This window comes from Psittacula echo (genome assembly GCF_963264785.1).
Source record: "Psittacula echo genome assembly, chromosome: 2".
Taxonomy (NCBI): Eukaryota; Metazoa; Chordata; class Aves; order Psittaciformes; family Psittacidae; genus Psittacula; species Psittacula echo.
Genome location: NC_137737.1, coordinates 145,927,163 through 145,949,573, shown reverse-complemented (window position 1 = coordinate 145,949,573; position 22,411 = coordinate 145,927,163). Strand labels below are relative to the sequence as shown.

Genomic DNA, 22,411 nt, shown 5'->3' with positions numbered 1-22,411 from the left:
CTAATAGATGCATGTGAATGTACAATAGGCATAATGATGTTTTTAAGTAAAAAGCATATTTTGAATGCATAATTTAGGAGGGAAAACCTTTTTTTGTTTTGTTTTGCAGATATACAGATCAGCTCTCAAAATGTCTTCTGTGTCTTCCGTGCATCTTCTAAGACAATTGCATTAGCCCGCCTGCTAGTTGACTAATAGAATTAATAATTGTAAAAAGCACTCTAAAGCCACATGCCTTATGAAGTCAATGCTGGGTATGATTTTACAAGTATGTGATCCATTTTTTCAAGTGAAATTGTTAACTGAAAGCGTTCTTGGCACACAATAAAACATTGTGCAATCTGTTATTTGTCTTAGAGATAATAATTTCAGAGAGGCTATATTCTTTCTATATCTAACTTATGACTTGCTAGGGGATGGTTTCTTCAATTTAGGAGTATTGCAAATGTAGTTTTATTTACATAATATGTCTCTGAAAAATGATAGTGGTGGAATTTCAGCGACAAAAAAAGCCAACCCTGTGTCTTTTCTTACTGTCCCCTTGAGTGGATATCAAGCAAATAAATATCAGATGATTTTTCAAAAGCTGAAAGAAAAAAGAGGGGAAAAAACTTTTAAATTCAACTCTATAAAGTTTTTATATTTAAATCAAGGTTATCTTCTTTCCTTTCTTTCTCCAAGTGTAGAATACTGCATGAAAAAGCTCTTTAGGCAGATATGTTTTGCCTTCCCCCTTTCCCCTCCATTAGCGCACAGACTCACAAATATTTCAGGAAAATTTGAACCAAAGTATCTAGATCTGGGGTAGTGTCTATTTAGCCTGTATGCTGTCCAGATTTTTCTTTTCTTTGCTTTATGGATTTTTTCCTGTCTTTTTCTCTGACTCTCTTCTGTCAGTTGCCATGAAGATAGCAAATCTCTAAACTTCCCTTATCTGCCAAAAATATCTGTAACAAAAACATTTTAAAACATTGCATTTAGTCTTGTTTAATTTTGACTGAGGTAACAGTCACGATGTTTACTTTCTTGATTTCTGATTTTTCTTCACTGCGCAGTCAAGACTCCTTTCTCTGTCCTCTGCCATGAATTGCATTTAAACAGAAGTTATTTTAAAAATGGTTTGGGATGTGTAACCAGGAGGAAAATACAGACTTAGCTGAACACCTACCAGGAATGCTCACATATATTTTTAGTGTGTCTCAACCGAGAGCATTCACAAGTCCCACAGGGAAGCAGTAATACTAAAAGGCTGAGGACTATCTTTATACTTTGAATTATTTACATGCGCATGTTGTTTTAGTAGGCTGAGACTGCATTGTAATAGTTCTCTTACCACAACAGGAAATCTTTCTTTTCTGTTAGTTCTGAGTGACTTAACGGTTCAGAATTACTGGGGGAGGTGAAGTAAAATTCAGTGCATATGTGTCCTGGTAGGTGCAGTTGACATTACAGAGAAGGCACTTGGTTCCCAAGAATGTGTGTCTTCTATAGTAAGGAATCACAGTAGGCATTTAAGAAAACTATTAAGACCACGCGGGGTGTCAAAATTTCTGTAACACAAACTGGCATTCTGTGTGAAAGCCATCTCAATGTAGCCCATGCTGCCTGTGGATCAGCTCAACCACAAAGACAACAGAGCCAGCCCAAGACACAAGTTGAACACTTCCCCTGAGAAGTTGTCTGTTTTTATCAACATAACATACAGTGCCCTTTCATGTGGAGCAGATGTAAATAAGAATATGTACAGACGCCTGTTCTTTTATTTTTAACCTCTGTCCCCAGCCGTACTTCTCAAAGTACTGTTTTGAGAAGGTCACCAGCAGCCTGGGTACAGTGCCATTTAGAGTGCATCAGGCTGCTCCCAGAATCACCAGGTGGTCCTCCCTTTGTAGAGCAATATCTCCAGTGCCTCTGTAGGTGCCTGGCTGTGGCAGGCATGGGAACAGGGGCTCAGGCTCAAGTCTGCAGCTTGCATCTCATGTGTGGTACTGCAGCCTGCTGCCACTGGACCACACACAATTTGGCAGAGAAACATCCATCGTTGTAGACAGCATTGGCAAAGATAAGAGCACAGAAAAAGTTTTAGCACATCTGTCTTCTGCCCCTAGCTAGCATGTGAACACAAATGGATCAAACCAGCTGGTGGTGAATATCAAATCCAGAACCACACAGTGGAGAGTGCAAGGAATTTTCATATATGTATTTTCTCTTAAGTAGGGAAGGTGAAGATATGTAGCAGATGAGAAATTTGGCTTAGTACCTCCATAGTTTGATTGCTTTTTCTTCCGTAATCTCCCATGTTAAGTTAGCAGCTAACTTACTGGTGGCAGACTCCTTCTTTCTCTCTGATCCTTATTGCTGTCCTCTCACCTTTTTTTAATGGATTCAGAAAGTGTACTGGCAGGCTTAGCAATAGTGGCTATGTCTGCAAGGAGGACTGAGCAGAGGAGGGTTCGACTGTTTAGATCCATGTGGATTCCAGGTGTTTTCAGGGATAGATCCTGACTTAGCCATGCAGCAATGTCAGATGTCTGGATCCAGGCCTGTAAAATTTTATTGATAATGGGTTTCCTAATAAAGTTAGTTTCTCTTTGTTTGGCAAATAGAACTAATTGCATGAATAATGGACTGTGGGGCAGACTTTAGAATATCCGTATAATCCTGTTTGAAGTTTATGGGCAGTATGATGGGGGAACTTTTGCTGTAGAGAAACTGATACCTGCTTAGGAAAAATGCTTTCTCTGATGCCTGAAGTTACTTACTCTCCTAAATCTTTTTCTTCCTAATATCTTGTTTAAGCTCTTCTGATTATGTTGTTTAGGTGTATTTTTGCACAGCTATATGACATGTACTGTATATGAACATTAGACTAATTTTTTTTCCCCTTAGTTTTAAAAAATGATTTTAAAAGAAGCATTCTAAATGAATTATTTCTGCCAGACCGTTATCTTCTGAAATTATAATGAAATCTGTAATTCACTGCCTCTAATGGCAGTGGTTTTGCAGGCTGTAAAGTCTTCTTTTTAGTTAAGTTCAGTCTCAGTGTGCTATTTTTTTTTTCCAACATGTAAAATTCCAGTTTTCTGCATAGCCTAAAATCCTTTTTGACAAAAGTTTTCTGAAAAGTTGATGTATTCATATAGTTCAGAATGCTTTAAGAAGTGCCAACTTTGTTTTCTGTTATATATCTTGAATAATTCTATAGGGTTTTTTGCTTTTTTCTTTGTTTTTTTTTTTTTTTTTTTTTTTTCTTTTTCTTTTTCTTTTTCTGTGGTAGATATGGTCCGGAAAAAGAACCCCCCTCTAAGAAACGTTGCTAGTGAAGGTGAGGTACAGACCCTTGAGTCTACAGGTACTGAAAGTGAAGAGTCTGGAAGGAAAAAAGAATTTTCTGCAGAGCAGATGCAAGAAAACACTGACCAGGGTGATGCGGCAGAGTTAAATAACAAGGAGGAACTTTGCATGCATGTCCAAGAGCCATCTTCCAGCATTAAAAAGGACTTGAAAAGCTCAGTGCTGAGTGAAAAGGCTGGCTTCAATTATGAAAGCCACAATAAGGGAGGAAATGTTCCATCCTTCCCTCATGATGAGGTGACAGACAGAAATATGCTGGCTTTCTCATCTCCAGCTGTTGGGGGAATCTGTGAGGCCTTGAAGTCTCCTCAAAAATCAGATGCAGATGACACCCAAGATGCGGTCTGTACCCCATCAGGAGATGCAGCGGAGACAAATGAGGAGCATCAGATGTCACCAAAAGCTTCAGATGAAACAGCGCAAGTGCAAAGTGGTCAAACTGATGGCCAAGGCTCCAGCCCTGTTCCCATGGCCTCAAAAAACCCACAAGTGCCTTCAGATGGGGGTTTAAGGCTGAACAAATCCAAGCCAGATATGTTGGTAAATGATAACCCAGATACGGCGCCTCTGTCTCCAGAGCTTCAGGACTTCAAATGTAACATCTGTGGATATGGTTACTATGGGAACGACCCCACAGATCTCATCAAACACTTCCGCAAGTACCACCTAGGACTGCACAACCGCACCAGGCAGGATGCTGAGCTCGACACTAAAATTTTGGCTCTCCACAACATGGTGCAGTTCAGCCACTCCAAAGACTTCCAGAAAGTCAACCGCACTGTGCTTTCAGGGGTGCTGCAGGATATCAATTCCCAGAGGCCTGTCTTATTAAACGGGACTTACGATGTGCAGGTTTGTATTTTCCCAGCCTCTCCACTTCTGCTGACTGCCTTCCCAACTGCAAAGTCAGTTATTTGCAAAGCCTCTCCTACCTACGTGATTCTATTTCATAGAACTTGCTTAAGCTTTAAGAACTTTTTGGTCTATTTAGTGAGGCTTTCTACAGGTGTGCTGAGCATCTTGTACTGCAGAGGGGTACCTGTTTTTTTGACCAGTGATATTTCTGCGTATGATTTAGTTATTGTGGTAATCAGTAGCAAAAGATCTTATTCAGCAAGCAGTCAAATTGCTGAATTGCTAATCATACTTGGAGGATTTGCTGCCATGGAAAGAAAAGAGCAAATAATAATGAAAAATAACAACCAGATAGACAAAAGACAGCAGCTGGAAATTAAAAATGTAATCCTAAATTATCAGCTGCCGGGAGTCAAGATTTGGCTTATTGATTCTTTATTAAGATAAAATAAATCGCAAGTCTTGGCAACTCTGAAGTAGTCTAGTGCCAGAAAAACAAGATACACAATGGGTATTTAAAACATTTAAAAAAGTAACAGCAATCCACACTGTGCTTCACGTTAGTGAGCTTGCAAGGACTGGGCTGTTGCATCAGTCATTTTCTGTTAGCTGGAGCCAGGGAAAGAACTATGGATACTGCTGTAGCAAAAAGAAAAAAACTCATTTTTCCATGAAAGAATGGACTCAAAAGCTTTTTCATGGAGTCTCTGTTAGTTGCCTATCTGCCAATATTTAATTAGTTGGAAAAAAAAGTGATGCTACTTTACAAAATCCTCTCATGAGATAGCTGAGAGATATGTCAAGATAGCTCAATATTCTATAATAAAAAAATACCATATTTTAAGAAAAAAACCAATAAAATAACAAAGTTTGCATACAAACCAAATTCAAATGTCCATCCAATTTCAAGTGTATGTTTTCATACCTGATATCTCAATTGCTGGTAATCACCAGACAAAACTGCAGAGTATGCTAAGATAAAAAGGCAGAAGGTGAAAAATATTAAGTAATGCTTGCTGAGGCTGCAGCTATAGGAAAAAAAAAAATCAAAGTGGATTAAGATGGCTAACATCTAACCTCAAGTAAGAAGCTGAAACTGGAACACAAGTCAGGAATTTGAAGCTTTTTAAGTGATTTAAACTTTTCCTCTTTTTTCAGAAACTCTACCACTTCTTTATGGAGCAGCAAATCAAACTAAGGTTGTTACTATGCTAAAAGCTGCAATCTTTGAACTGCTGTCTTATTAAAAGATCACTGTCTTGTGTCAGACACTCTCTCCTGTCAAACTGTGATTAGAAAGCAAATACGTGATTTAGTTAAAAGAGGTTAGAAATGAAAAATGTCAGAATGTGAAATGATGGTTTATAATTAGCACATGCTATGATGTTAATACCTGGATTTCCTGCTATAGTTTCAGTTTGCTGACTCTAGGGACAGCATCTTAGAGCAACTGATCCATGCTGTCAGGAAGACATTCAAACTGGAACAGCTCAGGCATACCGTATAGAGGAATTTGAGTTTCTAAACACACTTTCATTTCCTCCAAACAATTGTTTCGTTAGGTCCTTAGTTATTTATAGGAGAATTTATGCTTGATTAGGGTGAGCTGGACACTTTTCCTATGCACTGCTTTCAGAAATAAAACAGATGTGTAAGCTATCTCAGTTTGAACTGATAGAAGAAGAAATAAAGCAGCTGAATCTAGACTATACTTGTCTACTAAACCCTGGCAGCAAGATACTGCAGAGGAGACAAAAAGCGGTAGGAAACAGCCCATAGATAATCTACTTAAGATCAGTCTTTTCTCAGACAAAAAAAATTTTCCAAAATAGAACTGACAGCCTATACAATGTTGGCAATTTATTTTAAAGAAAAAAAAAATTGGATCTGGTAACTTAATTTTTAAGAGTGCTAATTTTCCCTGCCCAATTTGGGAAGAGAAGATAAAATAAGCTTTTGCGGCAAATGCCATACTTCATCACTTGCACATGCACCAGATGTTGATCCAAAGCATGTCAGAAGATAAGTAACTGATTAATATTTTTATGCTTTCTCCTCCCCTACTCCTGATACAGAGCAGCTTTGTGAGATTCATAAACACAGCAAAAGAACATTTGAAAATCCCCTTTGCACCCACACATGTTTATATTGCTACTACGTCCATTTTGGAAGGGAGTTTTCTCAGGCATGTGAATGGCTGGTGTCTCCTGCTGCAATGAGGGATTGTATTGATTGGAGCTCTGGTTAAAATTGGTTTGGTCAGACTCCTGTGTAACATGGAGAGGGAACTGAACCTGAATAATTGGTTCATCTAAACAACATTATTTTGTGTAGGTACTGGGCTAAAGGAAAATAATCCCTTTTGTAATTAACTTGAAATAGTAGTGGACTGGGCTTAAGGTCTGATTTATTGATCCCCTTGCACTTAACAAACTGTTCTGTTGTAGGTGGGGTGGAAGTTATCGGTGGATTTATGGTCTCAGGCCAGGGAGCTGTGTGAAGAAGCCAGAGGATGAAGATAACTGACTTTTATGTGTCTCACAGTGTTCAGTCAAAGACAAGGGTATATGAAGATTTGTACTACTGAGGGATGCTATTGAGCCCCATAGTTTGCATTTATAACAAAAGCAAACAAAAAAGCAATAGAAAAATGTTTGAGTGCAGAAAAACCCAGTGTCTTCTATCTGCAGACAAGTAGGGATCTAGTCCCTTTGCCAAGGGCTTGGAAGAAAATCAAATGCATTATTGAATTTACACCACAAAAGTGAAGTCTGTCTGAGGAATCTTAACACCCCCTCCCGCTAAAAACAGTCCCTCACCCCCCAACCCTAAACCCAGCTTTTGGGTTGGGGTTTTTTTTGGGTTATTTGGTTGGTTTTTTAGTGTTGGGTTTATTAATTAATTTATTTATTTAATTTATTTATTTGTATTGCAGTCATCAAAACAGTAGGGATACACATTTGGCTTTACATCCAGGTATACAAATGTTTGGACTGTGTTTTCTAGTATGAAAAGAGGATTTGGCTGGGAACTGTGTAAATAATCCAAGCTTTCTGGCCTTACTACTGTGTAGGTTTTTACTTGATTTGAATATTTAATCCAGCAACATTCCTTTGCCTTCTTTGAAAATGTTGTTCTGAAAATTTCCGTACACTTTGTTCCCATGCTCTTCTTTAGGGGCTTTTGGTTCATAAGTTACAATAAATTCCATTGAATTTGGTAAAATCACTGAGCCGTTTCTGGGATATTAACTTTCTTGCTAATATAGATTTCAGAAGACATTTGCTAGCACATCTCTGAATTCCCAAAGAATGTTTTAATCAGCTTTATTGCTTTTATCAGGATAATGTTTGGAGTGAGTTCAATAGATCAGCCTTTGCTGGTGCCCCTCATTACTTTTTCTTTATATTTGATTGATCCATCTCTATATGCATCTTTGTCTTGTTGGATATTTTAGCCTCTGCATGGCTTTGTGAATGTGCCTACAGCAGAAGACTTTAGACTAGGTCTAAAGACTTTACTTAAAGTAAACCTCAGGTGACTCAGTTAACAGCCACGATGCTGAATTGCTTTGCTGCTGTATGATTAAGTCTCCTGTGTTTGATCTAATGACTCTTTAATGTATACAGAAAGGTCTGGAGACAGGCAGGTTGGTAGCAAGTAGGCAGGAGACTTTTTTCCATCCCCATTTTTTTTTTTTTTTATAGTAGAGGGTGTGACAGCTTCAACAGAAAGGCTGGAGAATGTTGTCTTTCACATATCAGCTTATAGCTAAGAGGTGGGACATTGCCCAGTGAGGGGGAAGAAGTGGGCTTGGATCCCCTTTGACAGAGCAAGGAAAGGAGCCTACTTTTCCTGTTTCCTGAACAAGTGTTCAAGCCATTAGGCTATTGTACAAAAGGGAGCATGACCCTACTTCCTGATACGTTGTAAAAGAAAACAGTGTCCCTCAAAGAAAGGACAGAAACATCTGCATTCAGGTGAGGGTTTCAGATGGCACATCCCAAGGGAGAAGGGTATTCATGCAGCTGTGAATAAAGACATACTGCAGTGCTCAGCAGTTCTTGCAGTTGACTCTAGCCAGCTTCACATTGTGTATGCTGCCTTTGAGGAGCTTCCTGCTCAGCATGGTCCTGGTTCTGGAGCTTATTGTCGCAGACCTATCTCTTCTTATGTTCAGCCATTAAAGCAATTCAGACTCCTGTCTAAAAGTGCTAAAAAGTGTGGTTTTTTTTTATCCAGCCCTCTCATTTTGATTGTTTCATGGTTTTAGATAATAGACTACCATAAAAGATAAGAAGACGAATTTCTGAAAAAGCCATGGGCTGATAAAAGCCATCCAGGTTTCTTGATTGTATTTCAGTGAGCTTGGGGAAAGAAAGAGTCAAAGAAGAATGTATTACGTTGTCTGATTGTCCCATAGACTACCACAAGATTGGCAGTGGATTTTTTCTTTTATGGTTCTAGACATCTCATATTATGGGAGTTGTCCTGTACCACTCAGCCTAATCTTTTGTCACATCCGAATATGGGTAACAACTTTTGCAGGATTTGCACAGCTGCCACGCTGTGCAGGGCCTTAGAAAGTGGCAGAAGTGCCCATGCAGATGGAGTGTGTAAAGCTGTTCCATTTGTCTCCTTTATAAATCAGTGGTGATCTTCATGTGCCTACAGAATGTTAACACGTGTGTTTTTTTAGTGGTCTGGATTTCAATCTATCGAATCTGGCAGCTCTTTTGTTCTCATGTCGGAAGTGTGGGACTAGTATAAAGTCTGATCTAAGTAAGATTCAGCTGAGTGAGAACCAGTGGTTTTATTAATAGCTTCTGCTTTTTATCCTCCACTCTTATATTAGCAGTTTGAACATGAAGCTGTGAAGGTAAGACTAAAAAATCTGAAGGGGCTCATAGGGGTGCAGATTTAGTTAATATTTCTTCTCATGTTAAAGTTTTTCCTCTACATTTTTGGTGGTTTGGCAAAGGGACTCTTACAGATATGGTGAGCATTTAGACTGGAGGCATAAACAAGTACAGCATTTACATTTGTATTAGTAACAAATCAAACCTTAAAGTTCAACTTTGTCATCAAGTGGGCTTCCTACAAGGTGACATGGATACATAACTAGTTAATGCAAGCAAATGAAAACATGTACATGTATGAATTTGATTTTCCTCATATCTTAGACAAATGGATGCAAATTTTATATTGTTGCTTTTATTGACTTTAGCTCAATTGTCCATAAACCAGGAATTAGATCTAAATAAACTCTGTTCTGACCTCTTGAACTAGATTATGCCTTGCTAGATCTTGAAGGGTGCTAGAACAGACCTTGGATGAAGGTGGCCCAGAAGGCCCATTTCTTCTGTCAGCTATGTTTGAGGATTATTCCTGGGGACTTCTGTGCTTGAGGCAGTCAAGCTATTTTGGGTATTGCACCCACCTGTGCTCATATCTGTTTATTTTGAGTCTCACCTCTGGGTCATGATCAGGCTTTGAGACTGTGCTGCACACTGAGAGAGTCACACCTCATGAGAGTCAGTCATCTTTTTTAAACCACAGACATGAAAAAGAAATGGTGGCAGGTGAAGAAATGGATGGTGGTAAAACACATGTGTATATACATCCATTTGCATATGCTTGTGTGTGTGTCTGTATACATATATGTGCTTCTTTTTCTCATGTACAGGCATCTAAATTATATATCAACTGTAGCTGTTAAGTAATGGTTTATATTGTTATATGTAGTAGAAGTTTCTAATATAATTTCTGGGGAGACATTAGCAAGTTTGCTATTCAGAATGATATGCAGTGATTTACAGCAGCTGCTTAGCTATTAAATAGTAAGTGCCTGGGAACATTCACTTGCTCTGTGACAGAAATGAGCTATTTTAGCCTTCTTTCAATAAGAAGTAGTCTACCCTTATTTTAGAGCGTTCAGATGGGCAGTTTCTGTGGAACAACTGAGGTGATGTATATTCACAGCCTTCAAGGCAAAGTTGTTTATGTGTTAATATTCCTCGTCTTTATGCCAGCGATATCTGGTAGTCTTTGAAGAGACGTTAATGAAGAAAGTTGGTGAGACTAGTAATAGTCACAGATATATTTAAAGATATAAACTGCTAAGCTAGCCCACAGAAATTATGAGAGGCTCAAAAAATAAAGTTGCTTGGGAAAAAGGAAAGCAGCTAGGTTTTCTTCTGGTGTAAATCAGTGCAAGTTTGACCTCAAAGTCTGTGAGGTTGGTTGAGTTTACAGTAGCCAAGGAACTGTCTGGTAATTTTATATTTATATAGAGAGAATAGAAGCAATTGTGCTTCTTTTAGGTGCTAGATATTAGTCTACTAGGATTAGCTAGCAAATAAAAGTCTTGATTCTGTGTTCCTTTTGTTGGTTTTGCACATCTGGTCTCCTGACCTTAATTTAAGTCCTTTATTGTTCTGTCACTGTCTCTGTTTTAAAAATACCTTTTAAATTACAATGTCAAAGCCAGTACTGGCTTCAGTGATAACAGAATAAATCTTGAGGAGAATAGTCTCATCTTGAATGAATGTGGCCCTATAGTTTGCTTTCTTATTTTGGTAAACACGAACAGCTCAGAAAGCCAGGAGTTTGCCCCGAGTCTTTGCCTCATTTGTGCATATAGTCTGTCTACCTATAAATCAATCACAGTGTGGTAAATAGTTTTAAGAACATACTCTGCAGATTCTCCTAGTTTTACATGCAGAAAGAGAGTGAGAGTAGAGAGTTCTCCATAGTGGAGGTTAGAGAACTGGGTGGTGTTACACAAACTTGCATGAAAGCCAGGAATCTGTTCTGGCCTGCACAACATGAAGAACTTCATAAATGTGGGATGGTTAAAATGTTCTGGATGCTATATTGCACAAAGCAAATGAATAAACAAGAGCATTAGAAAATATTTGAGGATTAGAAGATTAAGAGTAATTGGCAAAGGCAGACTGGATGGCTTAGGAGGTTGGTAAGGGATCTGGAGCCTTTCACCTCTTGATTAGCCAAAGATGTAACCCAGATAATCAAAAAAAAGGCAGATTTGTTAACGTTTGATGTTCCAATGCAGATGGTTGGTCTAGTTTCTAATCAGTAGTTGCAGGAGAAGCCAAGGGTCAAAGACAGCTTTACTCTATGCATGTAAGACTTGCGGTTGAATCTCTTATGTGGATATAGGCCACTAGTTTCTGCAGGTAGAATGTTCCTCATGAAATGTACGATTACAGGAGCTGGCAGACTTTGTCTTCCTTGGTAATTTTTTTCATTTTCTTTAAATAATACTTGTAAACTGCTTTGGTGTAATAAAATTTAGGACTGAACTTTGAAAAGGGGTAGGAGAATAGAGTAGGGTAGCATTTAGATTGAGCAAAGATTGAGCATTTAGATTGTGCCAAAGGCACATTTTAAAAAACGCTGAAATTACCTCTCCTTGCCCAAGTCCATCTATTCGATTAAATCATTATTTTATGTCTGAGTAATTAAGGTAATGCAGACATATCTGTTAGATACATATAGTGCAGTTACACAGCTTTGTTGAAGTACTTGCCGACATGCTTTAGAAAGTACATCTTGAAACATTGTCAGTTATCATGCTATCTTTTCTCCTCTTTCTGGCTGTTTTTGGAAATATGCGTGGTGTATGAGGAGATAGCTTAGTTGTATTAACACATGAACTTCAGTCTTTGGGTAAACTCTCTCCCAGTCTTCTAGATTTTGATAATTTCCCCTATTAGTGAATGAGTTCAATGATTTAGAGTTTTGAGTTTCAAGGAGTCTTACTATGAAATGCACTCCAGTTTAATCCCAGACTGAGACATGGCTTTGAAGAGCAATTTTTGAAGAATATCAGTGCAGCCATCTCAAGCCCAGTAGTGGCGAATCCATTCTAATCATTGTCTTCCTCTATACAGCATAATAATAGCAGCTATATTGCCGTAACTGCAGTGTTGCAGGAGTGATAATCCCAAGGTCTCACAAGCAAGTGACAGTGAAGGAAAGAACTAAATCAGGGTTCCACAGTCCAGACAGATGTCTTGAATATTAGATTCCCTTTAAAAAGTGAATGATGGAGATTACTTTTCATCTGTGCTTATTGAGTGAACTGTAGCTCTGTAAGTGCCCTTACATTTCCAGTGCAAGCTGCACTTGTGGCTGCTGCTGATTTTGTCAGCTGGCACTTTGGGCACCACTGCTGTAACAGAATTGCAGAATTTTAGCATTGCTTTTGTTTAGTTTCTTCTTCTTTATGTTGGGGAGCGGTGTCTGCTTAAGAAAACAGAACTCTGCCAGGGCAAAGCAGGGGACTAGGTTTTGCTGGGATCAGAATGAAATAGGGGAATAAATACAAGAAACTATTACTTCTGATACACACAGAAATGTGAATATTTATTTCTAGGGCATATACATATTTCCCACCCCGCTTTCTCCTTCCCTTTCTCCTTTATTTTTAATTTTTCTGGGGAAGGTCCGAAAGAGCAGTAGGTTAAGGACAATTACATATCCAGTGAAGGATTTTAGTGCCTGTACAGAGATACAATATGTAACTGAAAAATCTGAAAGTCAAGCCAAGACTTGAACATTTGTGTGCTTGAATCCCAACAGTTCTGCAGATGTGTAGGCTTCTTCGAATTTGGCTGGCTGAAAGCTGGAACAGCTTCAGTTTACACTGTCACTTCAAGTGCTTCTTGAAATCTCTTTGCATGGAAGCCACTTTCTTCAGTTCTCTTTACCTGATGACTTCAAGGAGGCTTTCAGTAGGTTTTGCTGTGTGTGAAGAACAGCTTTTGAGTGTAGTAACATCAAGATGACCTTGTGTTACTTTCAGGTACATGCTTCCCTAACAGAAGACATTGTTTTGAACTGTGGCAGGGTAGTCAGGGAAATGCCAACCCAATAACTGGTAATCGGTTACTGTCCAGTGCTGTAAAGATTGTGTGTGCCCCCTGTTACAAAAGGTTAACACAGATAGTGTGAGAACACTTAGTTCTATTTTATCCTCTTATGATGCAGAGAAGGATGTATTAGCATGGGACACAAATTTGCTATGTAGGCCACTAAGCAGGATTAGCAGAAGTTACAGAAATAATGTGATTTACAGTCCATTGTACAAAATGTGAGTACTAATATGGTTTTCCAGTGTTCAGAAATAAAAGTAATTAGCAATGAGCAGCAACCGGGATTATTGTCACCCACAGTTCCTAACTGCTGTCTACAGAGTATCTGCAAAATAGGTCTGTTATCTGTAGGCTGAGAGTAATGGGTGTGTTTACTCATTACAGCCACTTAAGGTAAAGCGTTTTGGCCAGTTTTCTGTGCATGCATAGAACAAACATAAGTATCTAATTAAATGAGCAAAACCAGATCACCTTGCAACTTATATAATCGCACAGCAAGCTGCTGTTATTTTCTGTTTACCATAATTCCATCAGTGCTTTCTTTAAGTTGTCTTTCAACACCACTGAGACTTTGAACATTGAAGTAATGCAACAGATGGAGACTTGAAGCGCCAGATACTGCAGGGCAGGCCCAAATCCCACTGTTGTTGGTGGATCAGGCTTTGCATGCCTTTGTCTCCAGTTTTTGCTTGCCATAAAGTGAATAGTATGGAGTATCTTATTGATATAAGATACTTGTTGTTATATAAGAAAATATATTAAAACATTTCTTTTCCGAAGAACCTTTTCAAAACTGAATTCATAACTTGATACCAGTACTTGGAGCCCCAGTTTAAGTGAAAATGTTATTAGAGCTAAGTCCTAGGTATTTGGCTGCCCAACTCACCATTGCCTAATGAGATATGTTTCCTAAACAAACAGAAAGCAATTTTCAGTTTATTTAAGAAAAAGGTTTAGCCAGTGCATGGCACTGGAGCGTATGATATGGAGTGATTTAGTAAAGGAGTAGGTTGGTGTCTATGGATTTCAGGTGTAAAGGGGAATTAGCTTCTGGGTGCCATATAGTATTTACTGTTCAGGAAAAGAAGAGAGCAATGGTGACATTTTTTTCAAGAGATTCTGTCTTTGGCCTTCAAACCAGTTGTATAGGAGCAGCAAATCTCCCCCTGATGTCACAGGCAGGTGTGGTGCACTCACGGGAAGGGCAGGCCTGCCTGCTATGAGAACACAGGGTTTAATAACATAAACTCTGGAAACCTTGTTTCCTTCCTGCAGACCATTTTGCTCAGAGATCATGAGAGCTATTAAGTAGACCTACCTTTTTTTTCTCTCAGTGATGTCATGGACTTGGGTGTGGTAGGTTTCTTTGCCACATGCCATTTTTCTACTGTAGTTTTTCCATCCTCATTTTACTAAAATGAGCTCTGTGCATGAGAGGAACAGAAGATTTCCTTGGAGAATGTCTGCACTGAGTAATCTTTAAGAAAACTGCCTTTCATTTCAGACATCAGCCACTATGGCTGCATTCAAGGCGTCCTGGTGGATACTGGATACTCCTGAAGGAACAGTCTTCGTAAGAATTGGTCATACTCAGACCCAGCAAACTGAACTTGTTATTTCAAATTTAATTTTTGTTTGCTCCTATTTAGAAAGCAATTCTCTTGGACTGTTAAGTCTGAATATGGTTAAAACACGTAAGTGTGTTGAAAGAAAAAGACAGGGCCTGTTCTTTAGGCTGATATAGACTCCCAGCAAAGTTTTCTGTCAAAGGGATATAGGAACTGATTATTGGATCTTCTATCAATGATTTAGTGAAGGAAGGAATAGACTTGTTGGAGAATTGTGTATGTGTGCCTCAGTTTCCCCAAATATATTATTCATATGGGTTATATATTCATCTATGTGAAACATTTCAAAATCTTCAGGTATAACTGCTAAATATGTATATGTGTATACATATGATATCTTGCTACATAAGTACAAATGAAAATGGTGGTGGTGGTTAATGAAAGAGCCTTATTAATTAATTGCTATTTCTCTTTTTTAAATCTATTTCCTTTCTTGCTATTTAAGTAAATCTATAGTGGAGTTAAAATGATCTTATTCTTTATTCACAGGTCACTTTAGGTGGAACCTTTATTGGAATTGGGCGGAAAACTCCAGATTGCCAAGGCAACACCAAGTACTTCCGCTGCAAATTCTGCAATTTCACCTACATGGGCAACTCCTCCACTGAACTAGAGCAACACTTCTTACAGACTCACCCAAACAAAATGAAAGCAGCCCTTCCCTCCTCTGATTCTGGTAAAGCTTCAGAGAAAAACTCCAATAAATCCAGTCCTACTCTTCGACCTTGTGATTCTGGAGACTTGGGGAAGTGGCAAGACAGAATCACTGTAAAAGCAGGAGATGATACACCAGTTGGATATTCGGTGCCCATCAAGCCAGTAGATTCCTCTAGACAAAATGGTACCGATACAACCAGTTACTACTGGTGTAAATTTTGCAGTTTCAGCTGTGAATCGTCCAGCTCATTGAAACTATTAGAACATTACAGCAAACAGCATGGGGGAAGCCAGGCAGGAAGCCTTCACCCAGATCTGAATGATAAGCTTTCTAGGGGATCTGTCATTAACCAGAGTGATCTAGCCAAAAATGCAGATGGGGAGTTAGTGACAAAGACAGAAAAGGGTGCAAGTGTGGCAAAAAAGAAAGACTTGACTAGCAAAGGAGCAGAGGACAGCATGGTGACAAGCTACAACTGTCAGTTCTGTGATTTTAGGTACTCAAAGAGCCATGGCCCAGATGTAATAGTGGTGGGCCCACTTCTCCGTCACTATCAGCAGCTACACAACATTCATAAATGTACCATTAAGCACTGTCAGTTCTGTCCCCGAGGCCTCTGCAGCCCAGAAAAGCACCTTGGAGAAATTACTTACCCATTTGCTTGCAGAAAAAGTAATTGTTCCCACTGTGCTCTCTTGCTTTTGCACCTGTCTCCAGGGGTGACAGGAAGCTCTAGAGTCAAACACCAGTGCCATCAGTGCTCATTCTCCACTCCCGACGTGGATGTTCTCCTGCTCCACTATGAGAATGCACACGAAGCCCAAGCGTCTGATGTCAAACCAGAAACAAACACCCTGCCAGGGGCAGAGGGGCCGCTGACGCTCAAGGAGAACAAAGAACACTCATGTACCAAATGTGACTTTACCACCCAGGTGGAAGAAGAGATTTCCCGACACTACAGGTACAGTAAAGTTCCAAATGATTAATGATAGGAACCCAAACAAACAGTCCTTCCTTAGTTCCTTAATTAAATGTCACCGTTCCCCAAACATTTGAGGAAACTGGAAATCAAAATATGAATGCATATAGATATAAATCTTTACAACCAGAGTCCAATCCAACATCCACTTTGTTTTGGAAAACCACCAGCTAAGTCAGTGGATTTAATTATACATTTAAACCTGTGCAAAGAACGGGGAGATTTGGATTTGTGGGCTGATGCTGAAGTTCGAGCATATTTGAGGTTTGGTCAACTATTTTCCACCCAGAATCTTTAAGGTGCTATTTTAGTTTAGGCTTTTTACCAGAAAGCTGGCATCTTCATTCAGTCGGGGAACACAAATGGCTTTACTTTCCAAGATAGACTATGAACCCTTTCATGCTCCATAACAGTGCTCTCAATGTACTACCTTTTTGTAGTATTTTCCATTCCCAAGTCCAGTAATGCAATAATTAGTTTAAGAGCATTCCACTGCTGTTTTGGTGTTGGTTTCACACTGGGAGCAGACACTCTTTTGTCTGTTGATGTCATCCCCCTAGATCCTTTTGCAGATGCCTATTTTCGTGTTGCTGGTTTACAGTGTCATTCTATTTATTTTAAATGCTAATGTTCCTGTTTGGAGGTGGATGCAGCCAGTCTCCTGACTCAATCTGACACAATGTCATAGTGGCAGCCAACTCCCTGCTAAACTTCTTGGGTCAGTTCCTGGGCTGTTGTAAACTGGCAGTCCAGTTTACATCAGAGGAGGAGCCAGCTTTTAGGCTTTGTGAAGAGCAACAGTTATGTGCTGCTGCAAAAGCAATGTTAAATATTAGAAAATCATGCTGAATATGTTAATAGTTAAGGCTAATGCGTCAACAACGGAAAACTCACTATCTCATCTAAAAGATCTTTGCATGGAAGCCAGCTAGAATGAAGACAAAAGAAGATGCATTTTCAAAGCTACAGCTTTGTTAAAAGCCCGAGAAACTGTGCCACGTTTAATAGATTCCAAGACATCCAAAATTAACAAAGGCAGACTGGGGCATGATACTTTAATAGAGATTAAAGCTGGGGGCATCCAAATGTTGCCCAACAGAGGGCTGCATTGGCAATGTATCAGGAGTCTATTTAAAAAATAAAAAAATAAAAAAAGGAGCAGATTGCTCATCTTTAATTTGGAGCTGGGGCCCAAGGAGGATTCAGGTCCCAGCATGCAGTGCCCCATTTTTGATCCAACTGGGCCTGAGGGATGTTGTGTGGATTAATTAGTTAATGTTTGTAAACTGCTTTGAAGATGAAAAGTGGTATCTAAGTTCCAAGCATTATTATAGCAGCTTTGAGCCATGCTGTAGAACTCCATAGGCAGCACTTTGTCCGCCGCTGGGGCATGGCATGATCTTTTTTTAGTGGTTAAATAACTGGAAGACTGAAATGGCTCCTTGACTGAAAAAAAACACTTTTATTTTGCTGCAGCTGGTAATTTAGGTTTTAACAAGCACGCCTAGTTAAAATCCTTTTTCCCAAGGAAAGGAGAAGCCATGACTTTCAAAATTACATGCCAAGTCTGAGACGGGGTAGCAGTAGCTTCTCCTTTGGAGGGCTCAGCACCCTGCAGCTTTGTCAATTGTCACAGGGAACTGTGCTTTGGAAAATCAAGAGGTACACTTAAGCATTCGAATCTCAACTTGTTTGTCTAGAATTAGGCTATTTTGCTTAAGATACTGGAAAGATGTATTTTGTTAAGCCTTCAGTCAGTGACATTACTGAGTACTCTGAGGATGTTGTGTAATTAAAGAGATATAGAACACCCCCATAACTGCCAACTTCTCTCCCTTTCTCTTGCCCTCCCCCCTTTTTAATTTGAATTGTTTCTTTTCTGCATGTACTGCTGTTTTCCCCCACTGTGAATCTTCATTGAAATCACAGAAGTTAGTTCAGTTTGTGGTAGGTGCTCTGTAATGGCAAACACCAGTAGGTTTTATTGCTCTTCTATGCATAACTTAGTTTTCACTACACTAAAACAAATGGAAAGAGGGCCTTTTGAAGTATTATAGATTCTATTTTTATTATTACTATCATGCCTTTTTTAATAGAAGTTTTGCACATATCTGATATGTATTTTCTTTCCCTTTTTTATTTTATGAACTAAAGAATAGTTCAGATTTTTGAAAAGTAGAACATCTATAAAATAGTGGTGTTAGGGGGTTATGTGACACACAAACATGCTGATGTGGAGTCAGCTCACGTCCTAGCTAGTCTTCTCTGTGTCTTCATCCGTTTATCTCAATAAAGCAGTTATGCCACACATTATGTATTTCTGATGTATTTAAAATGCTATACATGCACATGTATCTAAACCCTGTCCATTTATATAAGCAGCTGAATGGATTCTAACAGTGAACATAATACTGAGCATCAATGTGGTAGCAGAAAGTGTTCTGCTGTTCACATATTTAAGTTTACCCTTGATAATCTGTGAGTATCAGAGCTGGCTTTAGATGCTACTTACATATTTTGGTTCATGTATTTTTTGTCTGCCTTTTTGATTATTTTTGGTTTTGAGTCATATGCCTGAACAGAATGCTTAATTTATTTTTTTTTAAACCTTGTTTCCTTTTGGCTCTACATCTACAGTTTCACCATGTCTGCTAGCTAAAAATTTTTTATGTCCCAATATTATTCCTTTGCAGCCATGTATTTGCAACAGTATTAGATTTGCAAAAGTGGTTCTTTCCAAGTTTTCTGTCTTCAGAAACATATACTTACACTTCATGCTCATTCAATATTTCTTGACATGATTATTTGAGAGCTGTTCAGTTAAATTTGAAGTTAATGAATCACATTGCACTTGAGTTTACTTGTATTTAAACCTCACTAAAATGTGCTTACTCAAAGAAATCCCCAGAAGGTTTATTTGCCTTCATTTTCTACTAAGTCTGCTACTGCTCATTTTCCATTTCCTCTGAGGAATCAGGTACTCTTCGTGTTCATTGAGAAGTTTAGTTTTTCCTTAAAAGTATGGTATTCTGTTGAGCTAAAAGTTGCCAACACTTGTAATTTAGATAAAAATCAAACTGAGTATTTGGGGAAATTTTGTGTGTTGGATCATTTAGGCTAGAGATTGTTTTCCTGCTTGCTACAAAAGAATTAATTTTTAATTTTTTTTTTTTCTTCAAAATGAAAGAGACTTCTCACAGAAGGTCCTGGTTTGGTTTTAATTTTGCTAAAAGATGTGTTAAAACTGCATCTTCTCATTTTTGCAGGTATTAGAATTTTTCATGTAATCCATATTTGTCAAAAAAGACTAACAAGAAGAAAGTATTTGGTCAGTGCTAGTAGTAACTAAAAGTGCTATGCTGAAAAATGCTCTAAACTCTTAGAATCAAGATAGGGTAGTTGATACATTAAACAACTGCAAAACAGAAAAAGAAAATAGACTCAAATGAACTATAAACTTTGAAAATAGTGTAGAGAAGTTTTTCTAATAAATTATTTAGAAAATTTAAATGACAGAGGTTCTCATTTGAAATTATTTTCGAGTTAATTTCAAATTAATAATTCCCTATTTGTAAACATAAATGAGGTAGGGGGATAAAGGACAAAGGGGTACTTGGGGCTCCTGCCTCCCCAGTGCCAGGGTTGTGTAGGGCTATTGGAGCTGCCTTCTGCAGTGTCAGGCAGCAGAAGCTGAAGCAGGGTCTTAGATGTGCAGATTATGGAAATGTGGAACCTTTGGGACACTCCCAGAGAAGCCAGCCAAGGGCAAAAGTGTAAATTGAGTCCTACCAGCTCCCTGGTTATCGGCAGAGCAGGAGCCTTCGTTCATTGAACAATAGCAGCAGCTGCGAGGACCTTTTCCATCCTCCTGACACCTTAATTCACTGCTCTGAACTTGTTTGCTCTTGCCAAAGGCTTTTGCTCTCCTTTGATCTCAGCCTTGCTCCCCGCTCTGCCCATTCTATCCTTTCTGACCCTCCGCTGAATTTTCTTGCTTGCTTTGCTCATTGTCTTTCCTTCTGAATATTTTCTGCTCTCCACAAGCCTGAGAGCAGCACCCATCCAAAAGCAAACTTTCTTATAAGCCAGTTTCTTCATGAGAAATACTAGTAATTATATTCATAATGAAATTTAAAACATACAAAAAATGGAAGTGATACAACAGCTCTACCTTCATCCAGAATATTTTCTACGCCCTAGAGCTTAGGAATGTCTTCAGGTAATTTAAACAAAAAAAAAATATTACTTGTAGTGGTGTTTTGTAATACCTCAGTCTAGTTAGAAGTATGTCAACAAGACTTAATTAACAACTGGCTGGTGTCAGGAGTATCACAGCCTATTAGAAAGCTCAAGTAAAGAACATTAAATTAATCACCCCCACCCCCAATCTAATCTCTCCAACTTCAAGATTTTGCAAGGGAAAATTCTTGTATCGTATAGCACCCAATTCAAGTACATTTCAGTACAAATAAATAATGATAGGATTTTATTAAGTTGCCAGAATGTAACAGTTCAGCAAAGGTTTGGCCTGAATTCCTTGACATTTAATCTTGGGATTGGGCCATAAATGTTTTAATGTCTACAAATTATTAGGTCTTTGATTTATTTTGTAGGAAAAATAGTAATGCCAAGTGACATCAATAGAGGGGATGGCATTGCCATCTCAATGCCACATTGAAGATAATGCCAGTTTATGGCTTGAACCTGCTGTTAGTTTGCTTGAGTGGTGTATAAGCAAGATCACGAAAGGACAAATGATGTTTCCTTCTTCATTTACATCGGTTTCTTCCACACTGAGATTTTCCTCAAACATCTGTCCTTTGATCAGCTGTATACCAATACACTGTATCACACCTGGTTAATTCAGAGTTTCAGATGGTATTAACTGTGGTTTAGCTGTGAAGTGTAACTTCCAGGTAATGCATGGGAGTGCTTATTTTGCACTTTGCAAATTGGAATTTTTAAAGTTTTGTTGTTTACCGTTGAGGAGCTTAGTGCACAAATCTAGATGTAACTTGGGCATTTAGAAACATGGGGTAGGTTTAAATTCTAGTGTAAAAAGTAATCAAACATTTCCAACTTGTTTCCTTGATTCCTATCAGGGTGGGGTGAAAACATTCAGAGATTAAAACATTTTCTTTTTATGCCGTGTTCTGGGAAAGAATAAGTTTCCAACTTTTAGAAGTTCTCTAATAGCTGATGATAGTTATTATTTTATTATTTGAAGCTGTGACTTACATTGGCTAGTTCCAAGCCTTAGCTTACTTTTCAAAGCTTCTGGATAGAATAATATGCAAGGCAAACCCATGTGAAATATGAAGATTTATAGTGTTGATAGAAGAGATTACTTTTTAATGCATACTAGGAAAGTATATGTCCTGAAAACAATGCCTGTTGGATTGCTATCTACCTAAATCAGTCCTCATCTTTTCTGACATCCACAGAGCCTGTCCCAATCTCACAGAAAAATGAGGGAATGCTTGTATAACTCTTTGAATCTATTATAAATAAACTAAATGAACAAACCTTTAATGTAGTAAAGGTGATTTTAGTTGGGCCTCAGCCATGTAGTTACAACTGTATCTAATAATTGGCATTTATTTGTGGCCTCAGAAGTGTGGTATCACTTGTGTGGTGTACACTGCTCCTGATGAAAAACATTTAGCCAGAGTGGAAAGAGAGGGTAGAAAGTCAAGTTAGGCAGAAAAAGATCAGCTGCTTAGAGGTGTGATATCTGTAGATGAGAGCCAAGTTAAGAAAGGGGGTTAGGTATTGAAACAGCCAGGTTAAACAAGAGACACTTAGGGCTAAGTAGCCTCCCAAAGGATTGATAAACTTTCACATGTGGAGTGTGTGTGGTTGAGCCATTAGCCCCAAATGGTGTCTTGTTTAACTTGGCTTTTAAGATAACTAGCCCCTGTCTAACTTGGACTTTTCTGATGGTATCCCACCTTTACAGGGCTGACCCTCTTTATAACTTGGCTTTTTGTATTTATAAAATGGTTTTGATCAGATAGCACTCTCTTTTCTTTTGGTT

The 22,411-nt window shown here is 38.6% G+C and overlaps 1 protein-coding gene across 2 annotated transcripts in view; it reads left to right on the top strand.

The window, feature by feature from the left end:
* Positions 1-231: 231 nt before the first annotated feature.
* TRPS1 (transcriptional repressor GATA binding 1) overlaps positions 232-22,411 on the top strand; it is a gene marked incomplete at its 5' end in the record, with an annotated part of 174,658 nt that continues 152,478 nt past the window's right edge. Inside the window, 3 exons of one of the 2 annotated variants that reach the window (XM_080610524.1) lie at positions 232-268; positions 3,278-4,206; positions 15,227-16,356. In XM_080610524.1, coding sequence (XP_080466650.1) covers positions 232-268; positions 3,278-4,206; positions 15,227-16,356 — 2,096 coding nt within the window. Of the gene's footprint in view, positions 269-2,457; positions 4,207-15,226; positions 16,357-22,411 lie in introns of those variants that run through there. The other variant, XM_080610523.1, reaches the window with a different exon arrangement.